The 14,238-nt window shown below is 34.8% G+C and overlaps 1 protein-coding gene across 1 annotated transcript; it reads right to left on the bottom strand.

The window, feature by feature from the left end:
• Positions 1-5,952: 5,952 nt before the first annotated feature.
• On the bottom strand, positions 5,953-13,691 carry LOC140047960 (uncharacterized). The gene is made up of 7 exons (XM_072092990.1): positions 13,668-13,691; positions 12,521-12,629; positions 11,543-11,719; positions 10,528-10,667; positions 8,292-8,362; positions 7,564-7,650; positions 5,953-6,915 (listed from the first exon to the last, which is right to left on the bottom strand). The coding sequence occupies exons 1-7, from the start codon at positions 13,668-13,670 to the stop codon at positions 6,666-6,668; spliced, it is 837 nt and encodes a 278-aa protein (XP_071949091.1). The 5' UTR covers positions 13,671-13,691; the 3' UTR covers positions 5,953-6,665.
• Positions 13,692-14,238: the final 547 nt, after the last annotated feature.

Raw genomic sequence — 14,238 nt, 5'->3', positions numbered from 1 at the left:
AATTATAAAATATTCGCCGTATTTTATACATATACATAAAAAAATAAACGTTTTCATCTATTTGATCATTGTTTTCTTTAAAGAATTGAATATTATACAAATAATGATGATTATAGCATTGTTATGTTTATATTACTGTAAACTCACCTCATAACAATAGTCTGACTCGAGAACATAAATATATTGTCTTATATCTTTATCTGAAACGCACCTTGTTTTTGCTTTGTTAGTCATAATCAATCATCGGTGACGGTATCAATATAGACTAAAATTGTTATTTCTGTTTTGCTTTTGTATGGATATAAATTAATGGAAAATTTAATTCTTCCGAAATAAAATGGGAAATAGAATAAATGATCATATTAAAACATTTATTGAATGCAATTGACTCTTGTAACGCAACAGTGCGTTTCCCTATTTAGTAAACAGTAGTTTATTTACAATGGCCCATAGACTTGCCCCAAGTTAGTCCACCCATAGAGGTATAATGGTCCACCCAAATCGACGTTTCAATTTGTTTTTTTGGAAAATATTAGTCGTTTTTCAATCTGTTATACGTATGAAACGCCATGTGTGCCAAAAAAAATTATCTTTTTACCAATATTAAGTTGAAATATATGGCCCATAACGACTTATAGTCAACTACTAGTATGCGGCCTTTGGAAGAACTTCATTAGAGAAACTTTAATGGAGAAACATCGAATAGATTAACAATGGTCAATTTGTGGTCTTATTAATTTAGGAAAAGTGCCAATAATAATAATAATAATAGTCTGTTCTTATATAGCGCAATGATAATCATAAGCAAATAAATTTGATATCTTTCTTCAAGGGGGTAACCCTGTTCACAAGACAAACGTATATACCAGATTCTCTCATAAACAAATCTCTTTTTACAAGGTAGTGGAGTTGACTGATGACAGGGCTTGAACCCAGGGAAGGGAATTTGTAGCCGAGCGAGCATCATAACACACCAGACCTCACAACTAAATATTCATATTAATATCGTGTTGAAACCTGTGATATGCTATACCCCATCTATAGTCAACGTTTACATTAAAACCCCTTATCCTAGTTCCCCGTGAATGGATCATTATTTTATTTAGTGATAGTTTATTCACGATGTTTTAATCAGTGGATTTTAATTCTGTAGATAAAAGGCTCATTTATTCATTTTTTTTAAACAATTAATTACAATAACAATATACAAGAAAAAAATAAATGAGAACAAGATCACAAGATAATAATTATTATTATTACAAGCTCGATTGTTCAATTCCTGTGACTCTTACTACTTCTGTCAGAGTGGATATTCAGCAATGTTATGACATAACTTCCTAATCCCAGGAAAGTGGTGATTCCTTTCCATCCCGAATATTATTGACTAAACCATTTTCTGTTTTTCCAACTCTCTTCTACTCTTTAGGCCTACTGTTCGTTCATTATGTGTCATTCTTAACTCGATAATTACAGCTTTTGTGTTCGATAAGGCCCGTTGTTTTTTTCCAAACAAAACCACAAAGCATTGTAGTATTGTTGAGGAAATAATTGTATAAGATATGATAATCTATATCGGAAATATTGGTGTGGCCAATTGTTTGTTTACAATTCGGTTATTTATACAGTAAACTTTTATCACTGAAAGATAAAATAGAACACATTTAACTTTATTATAATCTTCGAGGTTAAATAAAAGTACTGTAGATTAATGCATATTACTTAGTGTTTATTAACTGCTCCCATGGAAGAGTAAAATAATTAACTCTTTCCTGCCGCTATGCATTTCTACTGGAAACTCTTTAAATAGCCATACGCAGAACTACCTGGAAATCACGGTTTTACTAGTTAATTACTACCGGTACACAGTTCTCCGAAACTTGAAATTAATGCAAATGACAGCTTAATCACGTATACATTTTGTGTTTTATTTTAGTTCATGTGTTTCTAAAACCAGGAACTCGTTTAAAGAAACGTTCATCCTAAAAACAATCTGATAAAATTCCTTTTATTTTTACCACTCATGGTGTTAAAGCAGTCGCCACGAATGCATCTTATAGATAGGCGGGCACAATAGAAACATTTGTCGTTTCAAATGATTCGTCTTATGCCCACGGGCCTCTTTATGGGGTATTATGAAAAGATAAGTTTACTTTAATTTTTTTCATTTAAATGACAATCTATTAATCGGGTGCTTCGAATTATAGTGGGGTTTTTATTGAAAGTTCTCTTACTTTTTCTTTTCATGTTGATCCTTTTGTAGGCAAGTGCAATAGATTGCTTGGGTTGTGGCGTAATTGCAATCAAAATCCATCTTCATACAGTACATCCCATCATTCTTTCTCGAATACGCAGTCTGCTCGATCGTATTCAGAGTCTGCTCAACTGTTTTTAGTCGCGTCATGGAGAAATAAGTTATTTCTCCGTGGTCGCGTGCAAACGGTTTGTCGGTTGGTTGGTAAACACTAACTTAAATTTGCGGACGCGACTGCAGCCACGTATACGGTCTTGTTTACGCTACATCAATCACAACCAGACTCTTAATTTTTGTATCGTATCAACAATAACATTCAATCTCAAGAATACTGTTTGATCCTTTTTTTTTTATAAATGCGTGGATTTGACTGTTACTTAGTTAGAAAGTATTTGTTAAAGTTTTAATGTGCCGCGTTTATCAACTTTTAATGAATACATCTAATCTTGAACGTGTGAAATGCATTCCGCACGTCGAAACGCATCGAAAATCGGTATTACACATGGTATTGAGCACGCTACACATGTGGCTCATGCTGTTTTGTTACTTTTCAATTTGAAAAGAATTGTATGCGTATCCTTCCTCCCCCGCTTTTTAATTGTAAGACCGAAGTTACACCCATGAAGGCTGTAAGTAATACATTATAGTATGTACGGTTAAATGCATCGACAATGCTAATGCCACAAGATACTGTAAAATTAGGAATGATACTTATAAAAACAGTTCTTTAACAGTTTTTATCTCAAAATATTATACAAACAATGAATGTTGAGAGATATATTATGATTAAATATTCCATAAACCTTTCTACTGTGAACGTCCACACGTTAAGTCTAATAGAACCACCCTTTTGTTTTGCTTGCCCTTTTTGGTAAAACAATAACATTACACAACAAAGGCCATATACATGGCTGCAGTCACGTGCTCAAGTTGGTGTTTACCGACTTACCGACCAACCGACCGACATAGTGAGCTGTAGAGTCGCGTTGCGCGCGATCAAAAATGGCGCGCGTTCCCTTAATAAGATTTTTTGGAGAGCAATATGTATAAATTTAATTCTAGGCCTAGGAATATGTTTCGTTTTGACATAAGGTATGTGTGTAAACAAAATATAATTAATGTTTTGTAGGCCTATTCATGCGATGATACAAATAATTACATTCGGTGAAATAAGAATTTCTATTTTCACTCGTACTTCGCCTCGTGAAAATAGACTATTATCTATTACGTCATATGCAATTTTGTATCATCATCGCACTACTATTACTAAACATTCATTAGTTGTATATTAGAACTTTACTTAACTTAGTAACTCGTCATCCAACATTTTATAACAAAATTCGTGTCGGCGGCCTAAATACAATTGCTTATGTTATTTTGAAACAGACTTAAGCAAAATCATCGAATTAAAACAAAATTAGGGAGATTTGTTTCTAATGTTTGATTAGACTCCTTCAGTCATAATTGATTTCCTATATTTTGTTATTGCGATAATTTTGTTTAATAATGACTATACTTTACTTGTCTTTTGAATGTATATTGTCCCTTACCATGCAATTCAGCAGATTTGCTGCCAATTGTTTTGTTTTTAATAAAGAATAATAATAATAATAATATTTAGCCGACTTTCAGATATTTCATCAAAGTACGTGAACAAAGTGAGGGCGCTAGGCTTTGCCGAAATACATGATATAACAAGAAATATTTCTTACAAAAAACGCTGCTCGCTTATTGAAAAATATTTTTTATTTCAAATGTTTTTGAATGTGTCATCATTTTATTGTCACATAATAGTTATTTTACCTCAAAAAATGTACTTAAAAAATACTTAAATTGTCTGTCAGACAATGGTTTTTGGTTTTCTTTTCTCTTTTTATATGTGAATAAATTTTTTTTTTTTACAGAAGTGAATACTTAATTTCTGTCACTTTAGTTAAGTTTATTGCTAAGGTCAAGTCTGTGGGTCACTTCATCACCCTAGATATTTCAAGTGTGAAGTATCCTATTACAAACACAAACTTTAATGGACTGTTTCGATAATGTCCTATGTCCTAATAGACTCTTTTCCTAGACGTTTTTTGGGGTCTACTGTAGCAGCTGGAATCAATCAATTATAGTAGAGTTTCCATTTTCGCAAAACTGTCGTCCTTAGAACTATAACTGCTGCTTGCTTTAGCTTCTGATTGAGTAGTCCTAATGGGACGTAGCGGGCTAGAGCAGCAGCGTGAAAAATAACGTTACGTGAATATTTGCAAGGAGAGGGCGCTATCACTTTGCCAAAATCAAAGACGTTGCGACATTGATTAACTAGAGCAAATTGTGTCAAAATAGTCTGCTCTCCATTAATAAATTTTTCCACGTTTTCTTATAATTATCATCTACAGCTCACTATGTCGGTTGGTCGGTCGGTCGGTAAACACTAACTTGAGCACGTACGCGACTGCAGCTATGTATATGGCCTTGTTAAAAATATAATTGCATACTTAACGGTGAAAAAGCGTACAGAGGTACTTGCGGCAAAGAAAAAATAAAAAAATTATGAAAAGTGTCGTTCATCATTTCTTATGTGATAATTTTCCTTTATTATTTAATATTTTCAGCCTTCAGTATATTAACACAAAACTTTATTAATTTATTTAGTCAGCAAAGCATACATCATGAATTTAAAATTATTGCATATTATTGTTAATAAGACGTAGACATGAGATTTTTCGTTACAAAATCAATTAATCGAACTTTATAATGTACGAGGGCACATTTCGTAGTGTTTTTGTGACATGCGCACATCAATTTGGTACAAAGCGATAAGAGCACCCTCTCTCTGCTGAGATTCACGTACAGTATTCTGACATGATTCACTTGTCAGAATATTGGAGGTAATATTGTACGTGAATCTCATAGCGCCCTCAAGTTAACGTATAATTGGCAGAGCCATATAAACTGAGAGAGTTTCGACATTTGCGTTCACAGATTTTAGAAAGTCACGTGGTGTGCACACCGGCCATCTTTATGTCCAACTATGCTTATATAGCGTATGGAGTCGAGTTATTTGCTTAAAAAATGTATAACATTCACAAGGCTTTAAATATCGAGTTTAATATCAAAACAATCCATTTGTTTTTGTTAAGATAATAACGAAATCATAAAGTTACTGCGAACATGATTTTAAACAACAAAATGTAAAAACAATGCATTACTATAGAGAATCGCTGTACAAACTAAACGCGCATGGAGCGCACAGCCAGAGCCGTTCCGAAATTGCTATTTTTGTTGTTTAAAATCATGTTCGCAGTAACTTTATAATTTTTTTATTATTTTAACAAAAACCTTTAATCAAATTGATTGTTTTAATATTAAATTCGATAATTAAAGCCTTTTGAACGTTATACATTTTCAAAACAAAAGACTCAACTCCATACGCTACATAGGAATACTTGAACACAAACATGGCTTATAATCCATTCAATGTCGAAACTTTCTATATAATATGGCTCTGATAATTGGCAAAGCATAGCGCCCTCAATATGTCGTTTCAGCAAATGTTTGCGTATTCCACGATGCTCATAGTTCATACCCCATTCGGATATTGTAACTTGGATAGTTTATACCATGCATGGTCCACATATTTTCCAATATTTCACAAATGTAGGCAGTAACGTATATTTTCTAAAATAAATTCTTTATTTAACAAAGATGTCAAGATGATACAATAATTTGTACAATATAATATACAAACGCGAATACTTAAATATTGGAGTTAAGTAGACCTATAGGGTTAAGTGGCTACTGTATTTCGTTTCATTGTACCATAGGCCCTGTTAAATCAGGAAAGAGTGAATATAGATAAATCCGTATAATATATAAAAAAAATTATGGCGATTTATATTTTGTATTTTATATTTTAAGTGGTCCCGGTTATTATTATTTTGGTACCTATTAGCATGATTCATTGATTGAGTCTCTTAGTTATTTTGTAAAGTTAGGCCTGGCAGAATACATTTGTAGGTCTTCAGGTTAAGCGGTGTTGGGTAAAAATGTTCACGACATAGGAAAGTTCTTTAAGTACGATGTTTTCTAAATAATACTAAACTAACATACTAAGAAGAGTAATATATTGTAAACCATGGCAACCGTTTCTACAGCTTCCAAAAGTTATTTATTTCAATAATAGTGAGCTTTCGATTTACGACGACCGCCGAATGCCACCAAACTACATAATGTGTTTTACATATATCGCTTATTAGTATCATAGGCTGTAACCAAACCCTTAAACTAACCTTCCATGAATAGGCGTCACTGTGATACACATCTTTCTTGAGCGGAGAACGGATTACAATAATGATTATCGGAAATCATAATACAATATTCAAATTGTACTTGGACACTGTGGATTGTGGATCTGTCCTGTTGGAATTTATAACAATGTACTGCAGTTATAGTTATTGTCCATATAATCGTAGTCTGTAGATTTACTGAAGCAGCAACAGCAACAACAACGGCAAAGACGGGAAAAACAACTTCTTACGTTTATACAACTTCTCTCTTGTAAACTTAAATCATCATATATATTGCGTTTTAGTCGATCTAAATCTGTTCTATATTGGTCGAAATCCCCATTGTATTGTAGATGCATTTTGTTTGTATGTTGACGAACCAGCGTGTATCTGTAATCAAATCGTGTTTTTAGTCGCAACTGTAGCCATGTATATGGCTACAGTTGCGACTAAAAACACGTATATATGGCTACAGTTGCCATATGGTAATGTCATCGCCATCGCTATTATCAACACAATTATCAACACGATCTTCATGAATATTATCACTACCGTTATGGTCACCGTCACCATTATCGTCACCGTCACAATTATCGTCACCGTCACAATTATCGTCACATTATGGGGCACCGTCACCATTGTCGTCACCGTCACCGTCATAATTATCGTCACCGTCACCATTGTCGTCACCGTCACCGTCATAATTATCGTCACCGTCACAATTATCGTCACCGTTACCTTTACTGTAACCATAATCGTCATCTATCACTATTTTCGTGACCTTCATCCTTATCGTCACTGTCACCATTACCTTCACCGTCAACATTATCGTCACCGTTACCATTATCGTCACCGTAACCATTATCGGCACCGTCACCATTATCGTCGCCATCACCATTTGCCGTCACCATTATCATCTCCATTATCATCACCGTCACCATTATCGTCAACATTACCATTATCGTCACCATAATCGTCTACATTATCGTCACCATCCGTCCTTATCGGAACCGATTTTCAATGTTTACACATACTTACAAAGTTTTATCATACTCGTCAAGAATTGAATCAATTTGGTCGCGCATTTGATGTAACCGTTTATGCTTATGGTGCCTCGTACCTTCTCTGTAAAAGCAAAAACAAAAACATTCATTGAATTTTGGCCGCGAGAGCAAAGAAGAATGGCAATATTCAGACCTACGCGTTACACAGCCATTTTAATATTGTTTAACTAAATCGTTAAAATGAGGAACATGACACGTCAAACGAAGTTAACCAATGACAAGGAGACAAATCAAAATTTAATACCATATAAGTGCTTATAATGAGTATTGTTTTACTCGGCTTTGTCTCGTGGAAATATAACGTTTCATCTTTCACTGAATTAATTCCACGCTTCTGTGAAGTTCTAATTAATAAAAATAATCCAGACGATCAAGCTAATTTTTATGAAATTGCTTTGAAATAACGACACGGCACTCTCTACATAAAAGAAATTTAATATCATGTAGGTCTGACCCACAATTGTCCAATCAAATGACAAGCATGTGCCTAGGTGTGTTATAAAGAAATAACGTCGACATGAAAACAAGCTTTAGTCAGCGTTGGTTGATCAATGAAGGAAGTCAAAAGAACTTCTTCGTTTCTTACATACCACATGCAATATCATTGTATTCTATGGATAATACATGTCTAAAATGAATTTGAATGAATGTGATTCTCTGTATTGTACCAATTCTGTGTTTTTTTTAAATTGTATTTATTACCTTGCTTCTCTGATTGCAGTATTGTATGTGTCGATATTCCACTCCGCGTGTTTTTTCAGGTCGTCAAGTTTCTGGGTTTAAAAAAGACATAATTTGTTTGATCTGTTTTTAAATTAATATATAGGCCTAATGTCTATTTAGAAATATTAGAAGTGATGACATATATGACAGAATGAAGAGACTGACTAAACTATGTTACGAATGAACGAAATACAGTATAACAAGGATACATATTGTTTTCCAATTTTTAGGCAATATCAATTCTCTTCTTCATGCCGGTAAAATAATGCTGCTGTCACGGATAGATCCATGCTTTACCTGACTCAAGATTTAGACGATCAGTACAATTTACTCGATGGGGTAAGTAAGCAAATGTTCACGCTTCTTCTTTGGATTGGAGAATGAGTTATATAACCGCTTCATTTACCACTTTTGTTGTGTCCCAATGAAATTATGAGTAATCTCGGGAATCAATAACTTTTTTGTATGGAACCGTGAAACACAAAAAAAACGCATACCGGGCAAGAATAAGACATATCGGGCAAGAATGAAGCATACAGGCCAACCGTGAATGAGGCATACCGGGTAACCAAGAATGGAGCATACAGGGCAAGAATGAAGCATACAGGGCAAGAATGAAGCATACAGGGCAAGAATGAAGCATACAGGCCAACCGTGAATGAGGCATACCGGGTAACCAAGAATGAAGCATACAGGGCAACCAAGAATGAGGCATACCGGGCAAGAATGAAACATACAGGGCAACCAAGAATGAGGCATACAGGGCAACCAAGTATGAGGCATACCGGGAAAGAATGAAGCATACAGGTCAACCAAGAATGAAACATACAGGGCAACCAAAAATGAGGCATACAGGGCAACCAAGTATGAGGCATACCGGGAAAGAAATGAAGCATACAGGGCAACCAAGAATGAGACATACCGGGAAAGAAATGAAGCATACAGGGCAACCAAGAATGAGACATACCGGGCAACCAAGAATGAGGCATACCGGGAAAGAATGAGGCCATACTGGCCAAGAATGAAGCATACAGGGCAACCAAGAATGAGGCATACCGGGAAAGAATGAGGCATACTGGGCAAGAATGAAGCATACAGGACAACCAAGTATGAGGCATACCGGGAAAGAATGAAGCATACAGGGCAACCAAGAATGAGACATACCGGGCAACCAAGAATGAGGCATACCGGGAAAGAATGAGGCATACTGGGCAAGAATGAAGCATACAGGGCAACCAAGTATGAGGCATACCGGGAAAGAATGAAACATACCGGGCAACCAAGAATGAGGCATACCGGGAAAGAATGAGGCATACTGGGCAAGAATGAAGCATACAGGGCAACCAAGAATGAGGCATACTGGGCAAGAATGAAGCATACAGGGCAACCAAGAATGAGGCATACCGGGCAAGAATGAAGCATACAGGGCAATCAAGAATGAGGCATACCGGGCAACCAAGAATGAGGCATACCGGGCAAAATGAAGCATACAGTGCAACCATGAATGAGGCATACCGGGAAAAAATGAGGCATATACCGGGCAACCAAGAATGAGGCATACCGCCGGGTAAGAATGAGGCATACCGGACAACCAAGAATGAGGCATACCAGACAACCAAGAATGAGGCATACCGGACAACCAAGAATGAGGCATACCAGGCAACCAAGAATGAGGCATACCGAGTAAGAATGAGGCATACCGCACAACCAAGAATGAGGCATACCGGACAACCAAGAAAGAGGCATACCGGTTAAGAATGAGGCATACCAAGTCACATACAACCCAGAATTGCGCTACGGTAATTGATTGCTTGGAGACCTTCGCGACGTCGATCTTTTCAAATCTTTTAAAAGCTCATTCATTTAAATCAATAATGACTAATAGATTTGAATGTGTAAAGCGCAAAAAAAAATAACCCGAAACTTTCGAGGCAAAATGAGAATGTGTAAGTTCATGCCAGAACCCAAACCGAAGTATGGACATGCTTCCTCGCCGTTAACAATTAAGGACTTAGCTAACAGTGCCACTATAATAACACAGTAATCTATGGACCACATGAACGAAAACCAATGACTAAACAAAAAGTAAAACTCATGACAACATTATATTTGTGGAGGCTTATAGTGTCTGTCTGACTGATTGCAGGAAACACGTGGTCCATTAGTGGTATATCCTATGTATCATATGTGCTTATTAAAGCTGTTTTAGGCCTACCTGTATTCTACTTAGAATTCCATCCCGTAGATCTATGCTATACATCTGCCACTCTGTTTGCACTCGTTCATTACAAGCCTGACATACTTTGATGGTAGTATTCCTTAATTGTTTATGGCCTTGGTATTTGTGTAGAGGAACTGTAGAGGAAGAATAATAATGTTTATGTATGGAGAAATAACTTATTTGTCGTGGTTTATTCAGTTTCCGTAACAAACAAATAGCCCACCCCTTATCCAAACCAGAAAACAATCTCTACCCGTAAGAAAAATGGCTCACAAACTCTAGCAGAAATCTGTCCAAAATAGGCACTTCATTTTTGTTCATATGCGCTGCAGGGAGTAGCCAATCATCATGGAAGCTGTCCATAAAAAAATCATTTGTTTATAATAGTAAATGGAGGCGCTGTTGTTCAAAGAAATAGCCAACATAAAGCCTAACAAAAAACCATGTTTTAATAAAGGATATACCTCGTTTGGGACACCTCTCTTAAGGGGACAATATTTAAGGGCAATATTATTATGTTTTAATACTATACGGCCAGCCCCTACTCAGGGGAACCCTAAGAGAAAGGGATTGTGCCAAAATTTACATTCATTAATAATGCCTTGGCTGCCAAAGTTTTAACTCTTCCCAATTTCTTGAGTCCAGATAAATTAGTGTTCATTTTGGTTCATTTGTTTTTTCCCCGCGAAAACCCATATTAAGCGAACAATTTCGTTTTTTGGTAATGTCCCCTGAATACCTCTATTAATGTGGAGGTATACTCAAGGATTTTCTTTCTGCTATTTACCTCAGTAGGTACAAACAAAACAAATCATAAAAATAAGCAGTTTCTGAGAAATCAGAAAAAAAAAATGTTCGAAAATATCGAAAAGGCGCTTTATATTTTTGTAAGCAGAAGGTTTTCCTCACCCTGCGATCGACAAAATGGCAACAAACATAGGTACCGTAATTTCAAAAAATATATTTGTATTTTGTTTTTATAAATGTTTGTATAAATACATTTAATTACCTATTATTGTTTCCGGAGATACGAGCATAGAACACTTGTCACAGAAGGTGTTTTCGCAAAGACGACAATGGTTACTGCAATTGAACATAAACGTTTTTGTGCAGGTGTTTGTGAAACAATGACCCAGTCGTGTTGTTACATTTCTACTACGCAGGCCTGCAAAACGTCCTTTGGATTCTAGGCAAGAAAAACAAATTATATAACTAGGTTGTTAAAGACATTATTTATAGGCATACAAAAGTTTATGTTTATGTAAAGCCTTTACTAAGCCCGGAGAACAGTTAGAAAATGTCCACCCAATGGGGAAATTTGTCAATTATATAGAATAGTAATTTGCACATTAACACTCTGGTTGTAATACAGTAGGTCACCCCTGAAGTCCATATATAAAGGTCTATTGTAACGAAGACGTCCAATAAGGCATATTTTTACACTTTACCCTTTTCATAGGTCCGTCATTTTCAAAATAAGTGACTCTCTTATGGAGAGTGCAGGTTTCCCTTTATTAGATATCACCGACATGATGCTGTGGTTTTAATTCACTTTAAGCTATAAATAGACCCATCTGATTTCATTATTTTGACAATTGACATAAGTATACAAAATATACGAATGAAGAAACATTATTATAAGGCCCCGTTTGAAGCGGATCTTGTCTCACTGGACCCAGAAAAAAGACCAACAAAAAGTTACAACTATAAAACATGATTTCATCAGTTCCTTGGCTTTATAAAACGCCACACAATTTTTAAGAAACTTTTTAGTTGCGACAAACGAAGGGAAGAAACCAATTTCATGTTCGCCTTGTTGTGTTCATGGCAATAAAGATTTATCTTATCTTATTTTATCTTATTAGTGCACATTTAAGAACACGATTGGTGTTAGTAGACCTAATCACGAATGTCAATAAAAAAATGTTTTAGAAAATACAATAAAGATTCAGTAAAGCTTACTTAATGGTTATAAACATGCTCTTACTTTTTGGTTGTTCTTCCATTATCTGCAACAACTTGTCTAAAAGTTGATAGCGATTAGGCTCTGGATGAGAGAGAGCCATCGGCGTTTCAAACGGATTTATTTCTAAATTCTGAAATGTATTCATTATTACAATATACGTTCATATTAATTCATAACAAAATATGTAGTCCTACCGCAACAAAGGAGTCATGATAGACATCGGTGCAGCCTACATCTCAGACCTAAATATGCAAGTAATAGTAGCCTACTGTTTTAGCGAGGTCATATAGGAAATAAGAAAGAAAAGGGGAATTCCCGATTATGGATATGGAACGCCAAAAGAGCAATTTGATGACTAACGGATGATACTCTACCATTTAATATTGATGTCATGCGTATTGTTTTTGATTTATGTTTAACCAATCGATTATAATTTACCCAAAAAGAATCATGTTGTATACATTTATTATTGAGTGGTAACTTGGGAGTTTTTTTATTCGAACTCAAGCTAATTATTATTTATTAATTATTGACAATAATGTTTTTCGCGCCGCGCCTTTAGGCAGTTATTTTATTGAATTTTACAATGTTGATATACTACAAAATATATTACTAAAAACTGTAATTATTATTATCGAGAATAATTGCAATTTGTTTACTTCGTGGCTTTAATAATTCTTTCTTAATGATATTGATACAAAATACGGATTAACAGGCAATGTATAATTTGTTTGAATTATATTAACTTTTAATTTAATTTAGTATGTGGGTCGGGTCACTACGACCTTAGAGAGTAATTCCCCATCCCTGGAATATGTACATTACTATAGTTTTGTTTATGATAAATGTATTATTACTATTATTCATTAGGCCTATTTCCGATAAAAAAGAATAATAATTAAAGTGTGACGTCAAAATGTCGAGCCGCGTTTTTTGTAAGAAATATTTCTTGTTGAATATAAATTCTTATTGAGATAAACCAGCAACGATGGTCCCTACAAACCAGCAACGATGGTCCCTACAAACCAGCAACGATGGTCCCTATAACCTAACTATAGAGACTTCAGTCAGTAAATATATCTCAAGAATAAAATTAAAACTCAATACCAAATAACAATACTGATAAAATATTAATCAAAATATGTAAAACAAGTAATATTTAACTTACCATGTCTCCTGTCTGTAGGAAAACAATAATTATGAGGATTTCATGTGATCCTGGTTTGATACCTACCGTCTCTCTTTTTCTAGGGACTTTCCGTAAGACTAATAATAGCATACAGGAATTAAATTAATCGTCCATAACAATATTACATGAGAACTCTAGCGTGGCCGACAAGTACAATCCGAAGGTTGTTTTTCTTTTTAAATATTGTTATGTCTGGTATTATATTATCCTATAAGTCAAAAGGAAAATTACTGAAAACAAAATGGTAGTGATGTGTGTATTAGTGGCTGGATCACATTGTAGATAAAACTAAAATAAGACAATAGCTATATCAAAACAATGAAGTAAAACAGCCAGAAAGATTGAGAGGTTGCGACGGAGCTTGTACTAACCCTTCCTCGGTGCGTTTGGGAGTACCTTGAGACTTGTAAATAATTGATAAATAGTAATAGATTTAATTTTCAAACCAATTACATATTCATTTGTATTTTTTTAAATTTTAGGCAATATAATTACAGTGATATTATGTAGGCGAATAATAAGTTTGTCCACAATTTAGTAGACCTATAAC

Source organism: Antedon mediterranea, chromosome 4 (assembly GCF_964355755.1).
Source record: "Antedon mediterranea chromosome 4, ecAntMedi1.1, whole genome shotgun sequence".
Classification (NCBI taxonomy): domain Eukaryota; kingdom Metazoa; phylum Echinodermata; class Crinoidea; order Comatulida; family Antedonidae; genus Antedon; species Antedon mediterranea.
This window is presented reverse-complemented; position numbering and strand designations above follow the sequence as displayed.

Bases quoted from the DNA above. Each gene is read 5' to 3' on its own strand.
- LOC140047960 (XM_072092990.1), bottom strand. The intron at 8,363-10,527 runs GTAGGCCTAAAA...TTTTAAACCCAG, and splicing joins GAATTCTAAGTAGAATACAG to AAACTTGACGACCTGAAAAA. The intron at 6,916-7,563 runs GTAAGTATGTGT...ATTTGATTACAG, and splicing joins GACGAGTATGATAAAACTTT to ATACACGCTGGTTCGTCAAC.